This window comes from Lathamus discolor, chromosome 2 (genome assembly GCF_037157495.1).
Source record: "Lathamus discolor isolate bLatDis1 chromosome 2, bLatDis1.hap1, whole genome shotgun sequence".
Lineage (NCBI taxonomy): Eukaryota > Metazoa > Chordata > Aves > Psittaciformes > Psittacidae > Lathamus > Lathamus discolor.
In genome coordinates this window covers 81,945,353-81,966,317 of record NC_088885.1, presented here as the reverse complement: position 1 = coordinate 81,966,317, position 20,965 = coordinate 81,945,353, and the positions used below count along the sequence as shown (strand labels likewise).

Sequence of the window (20,965 nt, the reverse complement as noted above, 5' to 3'; positions counted from 1 at the left end):
TATGTATGATTAATTCAGCAACATAACTTCTCATTGTGCCCTCTGATAGGAATCCCAGCTCGAGAGAACAGGCAAGCATTAGACCTTTACAATCTCTGAAATTCCCAGTGGATTAATAACACAATCTTTTACCCATTACCTCATCCATATCCTGCTGTCTCCACATAACAAAAAGTTATCAAACAGAAGTCAAGTCTCCAAATATAACTTCAGCTTGTTAGCTGAATGTTAATAAAACCCATAAAACACTGCTGCAATGCTTGGCAACCTTTCTGAGGTCAGTCAACTTTCTGCAAAAATCCCCAAAAGTAGAACTACTGCTTATGAAACCCAAAGCTTCTGTGGTTTAATTTCATTTTCAGAACTATATCTGCATGCAACTGTTTTGCTCAACTTGAACAAAAAGTTTTGGCAAATCTTAGTAATCTACAGATATGGAAACTTCACAGGAATTTCAAAAGGTGTTCTGCATATCCATCAGACAAGTCATCCATTTCATTCTCATAGGTGAGCATTTTGTTTCAAATTTCAAGCATTTCTCATACATCTGATGTAAAAACCTAAAAATATAGAATCATACAACAGTTAGGGCTCGAAAGGACCTTCAGATCATCTAGTTCCAACCTGCCTGCCATAGGAAAGGACACCTCACACTAAACCATGTCACCCAAGGCTCTGTCCAACCTGGCCTTGAACACCCCCAGGGATGAAGCATTTATCACTTGTTTGGGCAACCTGCTCCAGTGCCTCGCCACTCTCACAGTAAAGAACTTCTTCTTTATATCTAACCAGAACTTCTGTTTAAGTTTAAATCATAGAATCATATCAATTACTCCTTGTCCTATCACTACAGCCCCTAATGAAGAGTCCGTCCCCAGCATCCCTATATATCCCTTCAGATACTGGAAGGCTGCTATGAGGTCTCCATGCCGCCTTCTCTTCTCCAGGCTCAACAGCCCCAACTTTCTCAGCCTGTTTTCATACGGGAGGTGCTCCAGCCCCCTGATCATCCTCGTGGCCCTCCTCTGCACTTGTTCCAACAGCTCCATGTCCTTCTTATGTTATGGACACCAGAACTGCACAGAATATCCAAGTGAGGTCCCGTGAGAGCAAAGTAAATGGGCAGGATCACCTCCTTCAACCTGCTGGTCACACTTATGACGCAGCCCAGGATACAGTTGGCAAAATATCTATATTCTTCCAAGAGAGACAGAACTGAAAAAGCTGACCTAAACCAGAAAGCTTTCAAAAAATGAAGAAATATCCTGAAGGGTGAGCAAACAAGTTCACTGCAATTTTATGTCTGAATTCTGGTTGATCTGAGATTAATCCGTACAGAGACTGCATAGTGGCCACTTGGGTAAGTTCTTTCAGAACTTGGACTTCCTGTTGCTACTGTAACCCGTGTTCTGCATTTTCAATGCACTTTTGTCCAAATAAGTTATTTTCCCAAAAACTAAAAGAAGAGAAACCAAGTTCTGCTCGTGTGGATTTAAAACCACACATGCTTCCCAAAACATCTTACTCTACAAAGCCAATTCATGATTTACCCTATAGGTGAGCTTCACAGACTAAACTCATAACTAGTTTCTGTCAGAAACTCTTCAGAGGGTGCATGAAATAAACAGCAACTAGGACACAAACCTCAACATACTATTATAGAATCATAGAATAATTAGGGTTGGATAGGACCTCAAGATCATCTAGTTCCAACCACCCCTGCCATGGGCAGGGACACCTCACACTAAACCATCCCACACAAGGCTCTGTCCAGCCTGGCCTTGAACACTGCCAGGGACGGAGCATTCACAACCTCCCTGGGCAGCCCATTCCAGTGCCTCACCAGCATAACAGGAAAGGATTTCTTCCTTATATCCCATCTAAACTTCCCCTGTTTAAGTTTTAACCCATTACCCCTCGTCCTGTCACTACAGTCCCTGATGAAGAGTCCCTCCCCAGCATCCCTATAGGCCACCTTCAGATACTGGAAGGCTGCTATGAGGTTTCCACGCAGCCTTCTCTTCTCCAGGCTGAACAGCCCCAACTTCCTCAGCCTGTCTTCATATGGGAGGTGCTCCAGTCCCCTGATCATTCTCGTGATCCTCCTCTGGACTTGTTCCAGCAGTTCCATGTCCATTTTATGTTGAGGACACCAGAACTGCACACAATACTCCAGGTGAGGTCTCACAAGAGCAGAGTAGAGGGGCAGGATCACCTCCTTCAACCTGCTGGTCACACTCCTTTTGATGCAGCCCAGGATACGGTTGGCTTTCTGGGCTACGACTGCACACTGCCAAATCATATTAAGTTTCTCATCGACCAACACCCCCAAGTCGTTCTCCCCAGGGCTGCTCTGAATCTCTTCTCTGCCCAACCTGTAGCTGTGCCTGGGATTGCTCCAACCCAGGTGTAGAACCTTGCACTTTTCATGGTTGAACTTTATAAGGTTGGTAAATGTTGTATACAATTCTGCTTGACTCTCTATAGATGTGGCAAGATCTTCAGATACAATTTAGAGTACAAATACAATAATTTGCCATTTACATCAGCTGAGAAGCAAGTCTGTGAAATTCAAATTACTGCCACAGCAGCGTTATTTGCTAGAGCTATTCAGAAACTTAGTATAACAACATAAATATCTTTAATATGTTAATATGATATTCGATGTTATTAATTACCATATGAGATGCTACACTTACTGTCTAGTAAACTGCATTATCTCCAACACTTTACTGCTTATGTTCTGCTAAATCAAGGCAGTAGAGGTACACATTTTTCTCTGCACAATATCTGCACATAGAAGAAAAAAACAAGGAAAAGGTAGGTACAGAGTCCTCTTTTACACTGCATGACTACCTATTAATTATAGGCTTCAGTGGAGTGATGAACATTTCAGAGTACAACACTACTTGTTAATTCCCTTGTTTTGTGTTCTTGGATTATGCCTTCAGCCATATTTGAGTAGACACCAGAAACAAGCCTGCATCTGTCTGACATAAAAAGCATTTGCTTGTCCTGGTGCCAAGAGCCAGGAAAAATTACTGCCACTCCATGCATACTCAGGGGTATATGCAAGAGCAAGAGGTCTGGAAAGATGCAATCCAAATGCATAAGAGTTGAGGAATAAATTTTATTGGATTTTTTTTCTTTCTTAAATTAATGCTGGGATGTTAAGGACAGGCTTCTTGTTATGTACTGTTTGGGAACCCAGTTTACTTCCCAACAATTCAGTTGAAGTCTCCATAAAACTAAGTTTCAGATCATGCTCTGAAGGTGAATTAACTAATATGTCTCCAGAATCTCTGTACCCTAGTCTCTAGGCAATCCAAACCAAAATCATTCATATTTATTCTATCTTGCTTCCCATTAGCAGTTCATGTAGCTGTAATATATGAATGTAATATGTAGTCTTGAATTTAACACTACCTTCCTATGCAGTATGTTTCAGAATAAGAAAGGTCTGAAGTGCATGGAACAGGTCTCATTTAGCTTCTAGTGTCCACATACAAAGAATATTTTGTTCATACATTAATATGATCTTTCATAAGCTGCCACATAGATATGAGGTAATATGAAGATTAAAACATCTTTTAGCCTCCCAAGAATCTACATGAGGTCAGAGCACAGTGGTCTTTTAGAGCCACAGGTATAACAAAAAAAGATTAAATGTAGCTAATACAACCATGAATTGCTGGAAGCTGCAAAATACAATACTAGAAATTCCAACAAGTGAAGGGAACCCAGCTGAACAATGAAGAATGAGGAGAAAGCGTTTCTGCAGAATCTCAATATATTTTGAAAAGTATGCCTCCATTTCTTTAAAAACAGTGCTGATGGGGGAGGGATGCAGGTGTTAGAAAACACAGTAACCATGGACTGGAAAACAACTCAACAGAAGGGAATACCACGGGAAATAGGGAGCATTTCAAATCACAATTATTCAATGTAAAACAGAAGGGCTGAGAAACTGGAGCACTCTTGCACTCCTGTCTGTACACTGACACATTGAGAAGATCCCTTTTCTGCATTTGGTGTTCAATAGTCTGAAACATTAAAGGCAATTTTATTGGTGGAAGAGTGTTGTCATTTAGAGATTTCTACTTTAATAAACCAATATTACACCTACAGATACACTTAGGGAATTATGTTGATGAAGAAGAGCCTACATAGCAGAGTTTTAAATTCTCAGTTTTTTTTGGGGAGGGAAGAATATTGATTTTAGAGATCTAACAATTTTGGTTCTAGCAATTTTGAGGAAACCTTAGATTTTAAAAGCAACTTACTACTGAGCCAGAAAGGAAACTTTTACATTCTCCTGTGGGTAGCTGTATCATTTGATACTTGTATCACACTTCCCCCTAGGGATTTTTTTTCATTGTGATTTTCTAAGAAAAGGCAGACAGAGAAAAGCATTGTTCTCCATAGAAATTAAAATCACCACAAATCAATGCTAATACCCTGCAGCTTAGAACACTTCCAAGACATGGAACAGAACGTCTGTTTGCTGTGTAAGTAGTCAGTACATCTTTCAGACCAGATACTTAACAGCACTGGGCCCTGTGGGACCCCACTAGTGACAGGTTGCCAGTCTGAAATGGAGCTATTTATCACCACCCTCTGGGTGTGTCCGGTCAGCCAGTTCCCCATCCACTGCACAGATCACTTGTCAAGACTGTAACACATTGATTTTTCAAGGAGGTTACTTTGGTAAACTGTTTCAGAAGCCTTGGAGAAATTTGGATAGAAAATGTCCACCGTTTGCCCCACATCAAATGAGCAAGTTACCTCATTGTAGAAGGCAATCAGGTTTGTCAAGCACAGTTTACTCCCGGTGAATCCCTGCTGGCTTTTCCCAGTCATGAGCTTCATTTGACTTGTGAAAGCCACCGAAAGGCTTTGTTCAACAACTTTCCCAGGGACTGAAGTAAGACTGATGAGCCTATAATTTACTGGATTGTCCCTTGAGCACTTCTTGTAACATGGGGGTGACGTTTGCCTCCCTTCAGTGTTCTGGGATGTCCCCTGATCTCCACAACTTCTCAAAGATTATGGAGTGTGACTTTACAATGATGTTAGCCAGTCCTCTTAACACACGCACGTGGATACTGCCAGGGCCCATCAATTTGTAGGGGTCAAGCTCCTGTAACAGTTCACATACCAACCCTTCCACTAACTGTGGGTCTGTGCCTGTATCAACCATCAACCTGGAGTTTTATTCCCAAGGCCTGGGACCCAACAGTGCTGGTAAAAACAGAGGTGAAGAAAGTGTTGAGAGTCTCTGCCTTTTCAGGGTTGTTGGTGACTAATACAGCTCCTCTGCTTAACAGTGGGCCAGTATTTTTCTTCTGTTTCTGCTTCTTGTTTATGTACCTAAAGAACCTTTTTCTGTAGTCTTTGACATCTCTGGACAATTTCAATTTCAGCTGAGCTTTTGCTTTCGTAACTGTATTTCCGTACACCTTGGCAATGCCCTTGTAGGTCTCCACGGGTATTCGTCTGCATATGCATGCAAAGGGTATTCGTTTTCCATCTCTGGCACTCCTCTTTTTTGTTTCTGAGCAGACTCGGGTCACAGTTAAGGCAAAGGGGTCACTTGCTCCATCTAATTCCCTTACCTGGAATTAGGGGATGAACTGGTTTTGTGCTTCCAGGAGAGAGTTCTTGAAAATCTCCCAGCACTCTCTATTTCATTTATCATCCATGGAAGCTTCTCATGCAATCCCTCCTAACTGACCTCTGAAATTTGCTTTTGTAAGATCTAAATCCTTTGTCTTGGTACTAGCCTTCAGCATGCTCAGCCAGAATCCATACTCCACAACACTGTGATCACTGCAGCCAAGGCGATCACTAACCAAGATATCACAATACAGGTTTTCTCAGCGAGTAGCGCATCCAGAAATGCCTCATTACTGGTTGGCACATCTACCATTTGTATGAGGAAGCCAGTCCTCTATGTTTTCCAGGAATGTGATGGATGACATGTGAGCTGCTGTATTGTTCTTCCAACAAACGTCTGGGTAGTTGAAGTCTCACATAAGAAGCAGGTTCTGTTGACATGAAGCATGCTCAAGAGACCCAGATATTGCTCCGTTGGTCTTATAAAGTTGGTTTGGAGGTTGGTAGAATTTGCTACCTGCAAGATCCCCCTTTGAGATAACCACTTTGATCCTGACCCAGAGGCACTTAATGGGACTTCCACAATCGCCATAGCTGACTTCCATACATTTCAGGTTCTCCTTAATCACAGAATTATAAAATGGTTAGGGTAGAAAAGGACCTTAAGATCATCTAGTTCCAACCCCCTTATCCTCTGTTACCCTGGCTGTCTTTATAAACAAGTCTAAAGCCATCCATGAGGATCCTCCAGTCATGTGAGCTGTCCCACCATGTATCAGTTATTCCTATGATATTGTAACTTTCTGACTGGGCATGGAGCTCTGGTTCCTCCTGTTTGTTCCCCAGGCTGTGTACACTGTTATACTACTATGTTTATATTTTAGCTTTTACTTGGAATCTATATTCCAGGTTTACATGAAAAGTGATTTAAATAAAAACAAACCTTGAATGAGTCACTGTAAATTGCCAATTTGCTTTAAGTGTGAAAGCTGTCTACTATGAATGTATTCTGTGCGCTCTGAAAGAAACATGCCACAATGATTTCATAAATATAGAGGAGAAATAGAGAAACTAATTCCTCCAAATAAAATGTAAACCAAGATTTGCTCATGCTATTACAGACATGTAGAGAACACATTATCTAAGAAGAGAGGATAGAATGAAAATGCTGAATTCATCAGTAATAGCTGCTGACACAATCAATCTTGGAATAACATTTAATGTAACAACAAATCCATGTGATATAGGTGTGTGAGGGGCAAAAGCAATTTTTGTTAGCATTTATTAGAGGTACAGCTCAGCTATCCATGTAGATGTGCAGCTCTGAGTTTTTGAATGCATAGGTTTTCTGTCAGACTATGGCTTGCTGTTAATCTCAATATGCCGTGTTTTTTACCCGCTGAATTACCTAAATTCATTATTGAGATACTAATTAGGATCACTGATGTGGCATTAAACATCAAAGCATCCTATACTAAGCAGTTTTACCAATTTCATATGTGAAGAACTGCCTTATTTTCTTTATTTCTAGTATGTTGTGCTGAGGGCTTTTTTGTTTTGTTTTCATTTTTGTTTGTTTGCTTGTTTGTTTTTCTGATTACTCCTTCTCCATGTAGGAGGAAAGGAAAGGAAAATGACAAATCATTCCTGATTCACATCCTCACACTAATTACAACTGTCTAGGTCACTCTCCAACCCACTTTATCTCTTCAGTCAGAAGAACCCTCCCCTACTCAGCTGTTCTTCATATTAACAAGAAAGTAATCCCTTCCCATATAAAAAAATCCTGTGCTCAGAAAGACAACAGCTTTAAACACTGTAATTCTAGAACTGAAGTTCTTAATCAGAAAGGTGGAGTTTCTCAAATCAAAGTGACTGATGGCCTAATTAGTCACTCCTCATACAGAACTGTTCTATGCGTTAGATCAGCCTCGTTGCCTTTCTCAGAAATGTTTCTTTTGCAAGACTGGGGAAAATGATAAGAAAATGAGAAGTATGCTTTGTGTTTGAGACACAGGTGCACAGCAGATTTATACAGTAAGATATTTGGTGGGGGTTTTCCCCCTCTTCCTAAAGATTTCTAATATTCACTGGGTTGTTTCTAGGCACTTTGCTGACAGAGGTTTATCTTAGCACTCACATAACCTTACAGTCTTTTTAATGAGTGGTAACTGTCAACTCAATTAAAACTGCTCAACTCAGCTGCTGCTCATGTGCCCATTTATCTGTATTGAATTTCAGTCAGTCTTAGAAGATTACCCTGCTGCATTTCTTTACAGCTGGTATTTCCCATTTTTTTCTTCTCAATAGCTTAGTATAATTAAGGAAATGTGTCATTCAGCTATTCACCCTGCTTTCCACAAATAGTTTTAAATGTTATGTGGCACTGGATTTCCCCACATGCAGGGTTTGAGGGTTTTTTTGTTGGTTGGTTGTTTTTGAGGTTATGTTTGTTTTGAGGAGTTTTGGGCTTTTTTGTTGTTTTTTTTTTTTGGGGGGGGGGCATTTGTTTTGGGTTTTGTTTTGTTTTTATTTTTTTCAGGTTATCTTTTGTTTGTATCCTCATACACCAAACTAGTTTTAGATATTATTATACCAAAATTATTGGGTTAGGTATTTCTTCTTGAATTACTGCATCAGGTTTATGTGTTCATGTGTTGATTGAATCTATAGCTTCTTCCACAGTGCCTCAGTTTGAGAGTCCTCCTTTTATGCATTCCTTATAAAATGAGTGCTGTGCACCCCCAGGCCTCCCATGTTAAAGAGATTTTTAAAAAAATCTTTCAGCAATTCTGCAACACCCTTGTTTTACACTCTTTATGCCTTTTACACCTCAACTGTTGTTCATTCTTTCAGCACAACAGTCTCTGATAAGCTTCCTCATCTTGATGTTTCTAGAGAAGAATTGTATGGTTTTTATTGCAAATTTTTCCTCAAATTTTCTTGGATGGGTTGTTGTGCATTACAATTAGGATGCAAAATTTCTCAGTCATTTCTGTTTCTCTCATTTGGAAACAACTGCACCTTAAGAAAAGACTGCCTTTATTTGCCCTCTCTACTGTGCCATTTAGTCATTCCAACTTCCCTTAGCCCTTCACATTTTTCTGGTGGGTGCTTGGCATTTGCTTTAAGCATTACTTAGGACTAACTTTAGCTTTAGTTCTTCTTTTGGAGATTTGATGACTAGGTAATTTATCAAGTAGCAATTTATTATGCCTAGAGCCTTTTGATACTAGGGTCCAACCTCAATGTAAAATTTTTCCTGCCTTCCAAGGGAGTAAGTACCCCATTACTTCTGCATTTTTGCTGAATACCCTAAGATATCTGAATACCCTCAACACATCATCACCAACTTTGTTATTCTAGTCAGCAAGGTAATGACAATGTTCTTGTAGTTTTAATAATGCATCTGAAACATCGATAAAAACACTCTGTTGAAATGGTTATGTTGTCATGATTTGACTCAAGAATTTCAGATAGAAATTATTCATACATCAAGGGTGTGCAAGCGTTGCTTCTGTAATCCTTTACCAGATCCAAAACTATACCTCTTTAGGATACTATTGAATTTAACAATTAAAACAGATAATTAATATTAAGCAGTAAAATAAATCTAGCAATACAAATATACTAAAAAAATTAAAACCTCAGTATATTTATATAAATTGTAAGCATTTCTATTTCTTTTGTAAACATGTAAAGAAACCTCTTCCTTAGCAGGCTTTCCTAATTCAAAGGAAGGGTTCTGTTTGTGAATAGCACCTCTTTTATTATCAACACATTACCACAGGAATAGCTTTAACCAGTATGAAAAAATGTCTGCAGAACTGTAATTATTGGTATGTCTTCTATATGAGACTTTGCAAAGCTGTTTTATTTATACTGAAGTATTGAGTATGTTAATTCACTGGAAGATAACAAAACAAATACATTTTGGCAACACTTACTTGTATCTGATAACAAAACAGAAAAGGACATCCAATACCCCACGCCACACAAATCAATTATATACTAAACCCAATATAATTCCCAAGTGTAAATTTACGAATTCAAACTATTACCCTAAATGACTGGGATTTTTGTTTGTAACCTAACGGAAAATTCCAAATTATTCATAGATGAAAAATGAAGACTTGATACAAATGTTAAACATACAGGACAGCTACGCTACTGTTCTTGAGCAACAGACTTAGAGCAAGCTCTGCTGCTGAGTTTGTTCCCCAAGTCTTTTAATAATATCTTTATGCAGAGACATCTTTGCAACTGTCTTATCTGCAGTCTTGAACAGCTCTATACAATCAACCTTTCCTCTAGAAAACCTCATGTAAAGGGAAGAAGCAATTGCTGAGAAAGCAATACATTCAACATCAAACAATATGAGTCATTACCTTTATAGTTGTACAGAATACACCACACAACTAACCTTTTGCAAATGCTGCTACGGATATAGGAATATTGCAGTCTCACTCACCTTTTTTTCAGACATTCTGAGATGAATTAACAAGCTGCTAAACCTAAAATCCCTACTCTTTCACAGCCATCTGCACCTTAAAAAAAGAGGATATCTTTTTGCTAAGGCATGTTTCTGCATGGTTTCACTTGTCACGTCCTTCTACATAAAAAAAGGAAAAAATACCTAACAGTGGTGATATGCATTCTGTCTGAGGGGATCAGCTCTGCCCTGCAGTGGGGCTGTTGGAGCTGCCTGGAACTGGCTGTGTCTGGCAGTGGGAAGCACTGGCTGCTCCTTACAGGGGATGCCCAGGTAGACATCCCGCCAGCACCTCCCTATGTAAAACCAATATATGACCAAAGGAAAACCAGAATGAAGGAAGAACAAGGCTAGGCAGGTACAAAGCTGGGTCTCCCCACCAAAAAAAACCCAACAAACAAAACCACCAAACCCCCCCCCCAAAAAAAAAAACAAACAAAAAAAAGCAAAACAAACAAGCAAACAAAACAACAAACAAACAAAAAAGGAAGAATATAGCTAAAATGTTGGTTCCACCAATATAGTCATCACAAAGAACATATAAAGGAAACAGAACTTCAGCTGCTGGTGTGTCGGAATCATGAAACGGAAAGAAGTAAAGAATAAAAAAAGAGGTCAAGTTTTGTACAGACTTTTTCAGTCCGTAAGAGTCTCGGGGAAGATTAGATCTACATCGATCCATTAATTGAAATAACCATCTCCACATTGCAAACTAATGTTTTGCAATATAGAACTGACAGACTATATAAAGCTTCCTTACAGAAACAGTTATTATTTTGACATTAGATTCAGTGGTGCTGTTTTGACAGAAAGGACCAAGTTTCCACACTGCCTTAAATGAAGTTAAACCAGGTAAACACTTTAGCCTATGTCTTTGGACTAGAACTGAACACTTCAATATGTTCATGCTTTTCTGTTTTTCTGGTTGGTCTGTCAAGTCAAAATGCCCTTGTCAGTCTGTATATAACCATTTTCTGTCAAAGGACTGCAATGCAACTACTACGCTTCAGGAAACCTCAGATACAGCTGAACACGCTGGAAGAAAATCAGATTGATGCTGCTGATGAAAGAACTCTTCCCTTGAGTTTAGTTTTCCCCCAAATAACCTTTGAATATTTAGAGATTCCACTTCAAAAAATAATAACTAAAACCTAAAGGTCCATAGCATTCTATGACTTGCAGAATTTCAGTTACGTCCTCAAACTCTTAATAAGAAGCCAAATAACAACTGTTGAATAAAGGTAGGGTTGCTATCAGCATGGAGGCAGCAAAAGGGGCTATCTGTGCCAACAGAACTCAAAAAAAAAAAAAAAAAAAGCAAAAAAAAGCAAGTACACATTTTTATTTTCAAAAGCTTCCAAAACAGTCTTGAGTTAGCTTTTTGAAAATTATAGTAGAAAATGAGATAGGAAATGATGTAAAGACCGTATAATGTGCAATACCTCAGGTGTGATGACAGTTGAAATGGAGAGGGGCACATTTCCTCTGTTCTTGGTAAGGCTATTCCCTGAGCAACAGTGGGAGACAGATAGGAGAAGACAGAAGTAAGCACAATCCTGGTATGATGAGTTTTGGCTTTCAACCAACTTCAGTGGCACTGAATCAAAATGTTATTTAGCAACAGTAAGGGTGACAAGAATTAGGATCTAAGTAATCAGAGAGCAGAGAAGCATAAAGATTGGAATAGATAAAAAGCACTGTAAAATCTGAGGTTAGTGACCTAACGCAATGAAAATGCTGTAACGGGGAAAAAGATGACTTTGAGTAACCAGGAAGAAGAAAACAATAAAGACTGAAGTAAATAGAAAGTATTATGAATCTGAGGTTACTGATCTATGAAGAAACTCTTAACGGAGGATTTTTTTTATTATTTTTTAATTAAAAGGGATCTATTAAAATACAAATCTCTACTTTTTCAGTCCAAACACTGAAAATCTCAATCTTTCACAGATTCACCAAGAGGTCCTTTGGAAGCAGCTTGAGACATCTCAGTCTTAAATATAATTAAAAATTGTGAAGCTAAAATCTTTGCTCAAATATTAAGAATATTCATTCCATGTTCATTTCCCCCTTTCTTCTAAGAGCCCTGAAAAGATTATAAAGTTGATCTCTTTCACACTACACACATGAAATATGTGATTTTTAAGCTTGCTGAGCCACAATTCCTCTCCTTTTCTTTTTACATTATTTTCTATATAGGTCTATTCTAGTATAAACTTTCATAGAAGTAACCTATAAAAGAACAGAAAAATCTGTGCTTGCATATTTAGGTTGTTATTGCTACCACATCTTTGCTAGCTATAGAGGAAAAATATTTTATCTAAATACATTATTTGTGAAACTTGCAAGCTAAAAGGTAGAAAATGAAATGCATGTTACTCTAGATGCTGATTATGCTACTTGCATGCCTTTTTATGAAGGCATGAAAAGGGCTAATAAACCATGTGCAAAATCTTCAGACTATAACATCTACACTTTACTTTTCATGTTCTTTATCATACCCCCCCCCCCTTTTTTATCAGGATAAATTTTGGAACTCTTCATTACGTCTGAAATGCAGAAATATATGTTAACCTCCAACACTGAATAAAATTATTTTAATTGCAAAACTCCACTTCCATTTTTTTCTTAGCACTTATTCTAAAATACATATATTTTCCCCTTTCCATCATATAATCTGAGATATGAAATTGTCTTGATATGATCAGGGAAGATTAAATTCACTGTCCTATATTAGAACTAATTTACTGCAATGACTTTGAAAAGAATTGTGAATGACAAGTCTGGTATGCTATATTTCAGTTTTCAAGAGTAAGATAAAAAAGTAACAACAGAATTACTACCTTTAAAATCCAATATAACACCTGGGATATCTTTCTTAATCTAACTTTCAGTACAATAATTTTAGTACATTTTAAAAGCTGTTACTTTCACTTTCCTTTCCCTGTATTCACACTCATTTCTCACTCTTCCATACTTCTTTCTCTCCCCCATCAACATAAATCTCAAAGTGGTTTTTAATTACAGGTGAAAATGTGCAAAGTGTCACTCCCTTAAGCCCCCAAATTTGGGAATAAATATGTAGTTGAAAACCAAGACAGAGTTGAATGTCTGAAAAAACATTCCTATTTATCCTTCAGAGGACATCTGAAGTGGACGAAGAGGTACACATTCTGTATTTCAGAGATCCAAAGTGTCCACAGGGACATCAAGTGTCAGTCTTGCTCATTGTATTCCTCTGCTGTTGCCTCTAATAGCATGATTCACTCAGCCTCTAACTAGTGCTGATCTTCCCATTATCACTGCGCATCTACTTCTCTTTCCGAAGTAAAAAGGACAGTGAATGTGTAGTTATGACCTGTTTCCAGTGCAATTCACCACCTTTTAAGAAATATACACACAAATAGGTGTGAAGGTTCAAAATGAAGAACACTACGGACTGAAAACATGTTCTCTTCTATCTTAAAATTGTTAATTTGTTATTTTTTTCCATATTCTGACACATGAATTATCTAATCTGGAAGCATGAAGAAACTGAAAGAGAAATGCAAACTGTATCAGCCATGGCAACTGAGAAATGTTAGAAGTTTGCAGCTCTACAGCATAAGTTTTTCTTAATTTCCTCAGGAGAATCTTTGTTGCTCTGAGCTGGTGTAGTTGGTACCCAACTACCCACCACACTACGGTGCATTCACGAGGCCTGCCCCTTTCAGCTATGTTTTCATACAAGTAGTTTTCATCAGAGACATGCAAAAGACAAGAAGTCTCATGTAGCTGAAAGATCAGTTCTGTGGACTCAAGCTGCTTATTTGGGACAAGAATATTTGTTCCCACTTGATTTACAGTTTGTCCACTGCGTTGTGCATACACACACATATACCTACAGTCATAGATAAGCAGTCTGTCAGAACCAACATTGCTAGCTACTACTGACCATTGGGAAGTTGTCAAATAATTACCACAAGTAATTAATTATTTTATATTAATTCATATTTTATATTAATAGTAGCTGTAATTTTTTTTAAATATACTTTTTTAATAAAAAACTAGGTTTGGAGTTGTTTGTTAGGAAAACACCTTGAAACACTGAACACTTACACCACGTCCAACACCAGGGAACCAGTTCAATAATCTCAGAAATAAACAGAATACTTAACAGCTACAAAAGGATCATTTCTCATTTCTACAATAAACTATATTTTCTAGGACCGATGTTTTGCCATGTTTCTATAAAAACCTTCTGAGTATGGCTAATATGGGTTAATTCTATATATATTTACAGTCTCCAAATGACTTTTTTTTTTTTTTTTTAGAGAGAAAAGAAATAATGACTGGGGAATGGGAATATGCTCAATATTTTAATATAATGGTAACTTGTTGTCCTAACAGTTGCAGTATAACAGATGATGGAAGTAAATTAGTCCATCCTCTTCACAGTCACTTCAGGATAAGAATGAGAAACCTTACCATTTTCATTGCAGGCCTACCCTATTCTTGTCTGCAGCGTGCATTTCCATGACAATAACTTTAATCATTATAACATCATTGTATATAATGACTCTGCTTTCTCTGATGTTACTTGCAAACTGGGTGTGAAAAATGTGAAAGGACAGATCTCAAATGGCAAAACTTTCACCAGGGAAGCAGAGTAGTCTACAGAATAAATAACTGACAGAACTGATAGCTTGCTGTCCCTGAATAGAAGCCTGGAATTAGAGGGCACTGCTCACATTGCCTTCCTTCATAAAACTAGGAGTTTTGCGTGAAAGCTTCTTGTCAAATTAAAGGCATGAAGAATGAGACCTTGATGAGGTGTGTACAATTAAATGTGACATCAGTAAAACATCCATTTGACAAAATTAAAACAATGACCAGTAACAAAATCTTGCTAATTACTAATATGATGTCAGTCTTAGGCTTTTTTTCTGAATTAAAAAATATATGTCTGAACCAGTTTGATTGACCTTTGCAGTAAATTAATCAGAAACATGTCAACAAATGGAAAATAGAGTACAGATGCTTGTATGTTCCATAAAGCTTCTGCAAAGACAAACTTAACAATAATAATAATGTGAAGTACTCAGAGCAGAACATTATGAGCACCACAGGGAATTCTTTGAGGAAAAGGGGGGAAAAATTGGTATGTACAGAGAAAAAAATGTCCTCAAACAAGGCATGTAGTCACAATTTGACCACGAAGGATTAAAAGAACTACTACTCATTGATCCCTGTAAATGAATGTTTACATTAATTTATGTATGATGTAAATGTAGCATGAATAGAGTGGTAAATGTAACATTAATGTAAATGTAGCATTAAGAAGGGTAGCACTAATAGAGCGGTCAGAGGCTGAAAGAAAATATATTGAAAGGGACCATACTTTAGATAACTGAATCCAGCCCCTATACTTTCATGCTATCTTGTTTCTAAATGCCTTCATAAAGACAAGCACACTTTACTTTTAAAACCCTTCAGGTTTTTGTTTCCATTGTTCCTATTAGACTCTTGCAGAATTTTATTTTTTTCACTTCCATTCAAAATTAACTCATGACCATTAAAATGTTTGCTTTTTCCAAGTAAAATCTGAATCAACTTAAAAGCTTTTTTCTTCCCCTTGTGGTTTCTTCTGAAGTGTATTAATGGAATAATACATGCTCTCCATCACTATTTGTGAGAGTAATTAAACAAACATATTTTCATAGAATAACAGAATCACAGAATGGTTTGGGTTAGAAAGGACTTTAAATCTCATCTAGTTCCAACCCCTCTGCCACAAGCAGCAACATCTCTCATTAGACCAGGCTGCTCAAAGCCCTGCCCCACCTGGCCTTAAATACTTTCAGGGTTGCAGCAACCGTAACTTCTCTGGGCAACCTCCTCCTGTGCCCTACCACCCTCATAATAAGGAATTTATTCCTAATATCTAATCTAAATCTACCCTCTTTTAGTTTAAAAACATTTCCCCTTGTCCTGTCTGTACTTGCCCTTGTAAATGTCCCTCTCCAGCTTTCTTGTAGGCCCCCTTGAGGTACTGGAAATCTGTTGTGAGGTCTCTCCAAAGCCTTCTCTTCTTGAGGCTAAACACCCCAACTCCCTCAGCTTGTTTTTATAGGAGAGGTGTTCCTGCCTTTTGATCATCTTCATGGCCTTCCTCTGGACACCCTTGAGCAGGTCCACATCTTTCTTGTGCTGGGGATCCCAGAGCTCAACACAGTACTCCAGGTGGGGTCCCACAAGAGTGGAGTACAGGGGAAGAATCACCTCCCTCAACCTGCCGGCCACGCTCCTTTTGATGCAGCCCAGCATAAAGTCGGCTTTCTGAGCTGCAAGCACACACTGCCGTCTCATGTTGAGCTTCTCATCAACCAACACCCTCAAGTCCTTCTCCTCCAGGCTGCTCTGAATCCAGTTTCCACCCAGCCTACTGCTGTGCTTGGGACCACCCTGACCCAGGTGCAGGACCTTGCACTTGGCTTTGTTAAACTTCATGAGTTTTGCACTGGCCCACCTCTAGAGCCTGTCCAGGTCCCTCTGGACGGCACCCCTTCCCTTCTGTGTGTTGATTGCACCACACAGCTTGGTGCCATTGGCAAACTTTCTGAGGGTGCACTCAATCACACTGTCTATGACGCCAACAAGGACGTTAAACATCACCGGTCCTAATGCCAGCTCCTAAAGAACACCACTCATCACCACTCTCCACTTGGACATTGAGCTGTTGTCCACAATTCTCTGAGTAAGACCATGCAACCAAATCCTTTTCCACCAAGTCATTCATCCATCAGATCCATGCCTAGCCAATTTAGAGACAGGCATGACCTTTGGGACAGCCTCAAATGCCTTGAACAAGTCCAGGTAGATTACGCCACTTGCTCTTCCCTTATGCACCAACACCGTGGCCCCATCATAGAAGGTCACCAAATTGGTCAGGAATGATTTGTCCTTAGTGGAGCCACGTTTGCTGTCACAAATCACTCCCTTATTGTCCATGTGCCTTAGCATTGTTTCCAGGAGGATCTGTTTCATGATCTCACCGGGCACCAATGTGAGACTGACTGGTCTGTAGTTTCCTTTATCTTTCTTTTTTCCCCTTTTTAAAAGTGGAGCTTATATTTTCCCCTTTACACTAATCAGGAACTTTACCAGACCAACACAATTTCTCATATTTGATAGATAATGGCTTAGCCACTTCATCTGTCAGATCCCTCAGGACCCACAGATGCATCTTGTCAGGGTCCATGGACTTGTATACCTTCAGGTTCCTTAGATGATCTTAAACCTCATCTTCTCCTAAAGCAGGTGGTTCTTCATTCTCTCAGTCCCTGCCCTTGCCTCGTCTGACTTGGGGCAGTGGGACAGTGTGATTTGAGCTCTTGGAGTAAAGACCAAGGCAAAAAAGTCATTGAGTACCTCAGCCTTCTCTGTAATCCCTCTGACCCTGTGGCTATAGGGTTAGATTTTATTCTCTAACACCACCCCAAATATAGTATTCATATTTTTTCTGTATAGCTTCATATAGAAATTAACTTTCTTGGCCAAATTAATCAAAGCAATAAACAAGTTAACATTATTTTCCACAATGCTTTCGCTACCACTTTATCTCTGTTTTACTTACCTCAGTTTTTGCAGCTTAGTGTCCTATTTACCTTCTTCAAGATATGACATTAGGGGCAATAACTGATCTGCTCAGCAGATCCTTCTCTTCCTCTGTCGCTTACGTCTGACAAACTATAGTGCATGCCCGAAATCCGTGATACTGTCTGTAAGGGCCTTATCACATTGTGGTCTTGAGGTTTACTACGTATCTCCATATCTAAATTTTATTCATGCTATCTAGCTCTTTCCAATGTTTTGCTTCTCCTGAATAGCTCTGCATAAGAACTATGTTTACAAAATGTTTCCAAAATCATTCATGAAAATGCTAATCAGTCTAAGATGTGTCTACAAGCATATCTCTTTATCACCTTACCCATTTTTAAAGCTCCTCTTTCAATGCAATCCATTGCCTCCACTTAGAAAGGTCCTTCTCCAGTTTAAATTTTCTGCAGAAATCTCAGCAATTTAATATGCTGAAATACTTGGTATCCTACTAAGCCTGGCATAATTGAATAATTTTTTTTTTGGTCTTCATGTTAAATGTACCTTAAATACAGATGCTTCACTTGCTATTTTTAGTTCAGATGAATCTGTTTAAATTTGAAAGCCCTTGCTACCAGACATCTGTGATTTCAGAAGCTACTGGTTTCCTTGGATATTTTTTCATACTCTGAGATATAATTTTCAGGATTCCCAACTTGAAGGCGAATTAAGATTAAATAATATTTTTTCCACACCCTCATCTCTATTAACAATCTTTCTTCACCCAGCACATTCAACACCTTTCTCCATTTTCATTAAGGAGATTAAGACTAATCTAGATTATGTAACAAAAAAAATTCTATCATAATGCTGAAAGACAGTATTCAGGGCGAGAAAAGCTCCATCTGGCATACTTCTTGCAAAAAAGTTATATATACAGTTTTGTGTTATCTTGATGCAAATTTAAAACCATGCTAGACAGACAACATTATACACGATAAACCAGACTTCAGTTGGCCAGCCTACAACTGCACCAGCATGAACTTTATGCTTGAAGTTCCCTAATATATGTCAAAACATAAATGCAGGGCTTCTTGTTCTCATAGGTTTCTGAGGAACTGTAACAACACACCTCCTGCCTCTTTTTATGAATACTGTCAGAGAATTTCCCCTTGGAGGATCCCTTTTTCACCCTACCTTCAGTGTGGAATGAATACCCTATGAAGCTTAGACTGTACTTATAGTATTCCCTGAAATAAAACTGAATCTTATTCTGAAATACCTGCAAAAGTCTTTAGCAGTGACATATTTAAGCTCCATGCATTTGGGGTTGTATAACGTGATGTAAGAGGGTCAGCTGCACTCAGTGTTTAGCTGAGCTCAGAAGAAGCATTATGTTATCCTATTTTAATATCTTCATCCTGTTTACTTTTATTTATCTTTTTTCTTTATAATAAATACAGAAAGTATACACATACAATTGGCAAATTCATTGAGAATACAGGGCAATCTCAGAGGTGTCCTACTTTAAAAAAGGAGGCACAATCTATGGAGACACCTGGTCTATCAATTCCACATTTCAAGGGATGGCAAAACCAAAACCAAACCCCAAAAGAAGACATAGACCTTACCTTTCCTACATACTGAGGATCTGGTCCCATGTGTTCTTCTAAAACGAAGAACTGATTCCACACCCATCCACGCTTGGGACGATGATGTACTTCTGTTTCGCCTTCTATGTGTTTGGTTTGGTTTCTAGTCACCTTGATGGAGCCATGGTGAGCAGCTCCATAACACCTCTGCACAAAACAGAGACAAACTAGGACTGGGCAGATACAAGATGTACTTGTAATTCTCATTGTAGGATAAGCTTCCTGTTCAAGGTTTTCTTTCTCTTGTCTTTTGAGTTGTAATCCTTTAACAAGTTCCCGAGAAACAAGATGAAGCCTGGTTCAGAAATACAGTCCAAAATGGGTTTTTCTGCTTGCTCATGGTTTAGCTGCCCATTTAGGAAAGCTCAGATTATATTTACATTATGAAAAGCTTACTGGAAAAAATGGTATTTCTTCTGAGGTCTTCACAATAGAGTTCCACAGCCGGCCATTTTCTATCTAATAGGGAAAGAAAAGAAAGCCACTTACTCATCACTTAACCCAGCAATTTTCAGGTTTCTGACCTTAGATTACATGCACAGCTCTACCATCCAGTCTCTCAAAGATTCTCTTTTTAACTAGAATTTCTTTTCAACCCTTCCTGTAAAAGTGTTGTAAAAAGTGTTTTCAGATTGGTTTGATTAGATACCTTAAGAATTACCATGGCTTTTCCAAGCTATGAAAACATTCACATTATTAAAAACTGGATGATTCAGCCCAGTTTTCCTTTGGCTTACTTCCAAATCACTGACCTGGTCTGGCAGTAAAAAACTATCGCTGCTGCAGTGTCATTACATAGATAGTGATTGGTAATTTCACATGAGTTCTTTATCTTCCGTACACCACACAGAGATCCAACATGGTGAAAAATACCAAAGCTAGGCTGGTTTTTCAAAGAAAGCCTCCAAAATCGGCTCTGAGGATTCAGAGTCAATATTAGAGTGCATTGACAGGAATTTTCAGTCAAAATATGCACTTTTACAACCTGTGTTTTGAATATATTCCAACCAATATCATACTGGAACCTCACAAGATTACTTCATGCTGACAGAAAGCTCAGGTACTGGTGTTCAGATGATCAGCATTATTTTCATAAAAGCATCTAAGTTCTCAGTGGCAATATTTTCTCAACTTTAAAAAGAAAAAAACATTTTAATAAAACGTGAAAATGTGCATGGAAGTTGATATAGTGCTTAAAGCAAAGTAGATGATTGAAAAAATAAAGTAACTCTTTAACCTCAGAGAAATAGTTACTCTAAGGTAACCATTTGTTCAGTTACCTGAAGGTATTAGTCAATCAGGAGTCTCAAAACATGCAACTACATCTATAAAAGTTAGAACTGACTTTCAATATTGGCTGTGTTTGAGAATCATAAAACCATTACAAGTAATGTAAACAGAAACACAATGAAACTGATTTTGTTTCTAAGTTTCATGGGAATCAAACAGAACAAATTCAAATTCTCTAAAGAATCAAACAGGAAATTAGAAATCAGATGGAAAAATACTGTAGTTGAAGGAAGCTCATCAACAGTCTTGGCTACAGAATTTTTCCCTTATGGTTCTCTCAAATCCATAATAATACTGGGAGCTGAACCATACTTTCTTCTGTATTCATCTAAATTCA

At 38.3% G+C, this 20,965-nt stretch overlaps 1 protein-coding gene across 6 annotated transcripts in view; it reads right to left on the bottom strand.

The window, feature by feature from the left end:
* The window catches only part of CDH18 (cadherin 18), a 409,491-nt gene that overhangs the window by 148,649 nt on the left and 239,877 nt on the right, over window positions 1–20,965 (bottom strand). For all 6 annotated transcript variants that reach the window (XM_065667566.1, XM_065667565.1, XM_065667567.1 and 3 more), the window contains exon 4: window positions 19,318–19,797. In XM_065667566.1, the coding sequence (XP_065523638.1) occupies window positions 19,318–19,545 (228 nt within the window). In that variant the 5' untranslated portion in view covers window positions 19,546–19,797. The remainder of the gene's footprint in view (window positions 1–19,317; window positions 19,798–20,965) is intronic.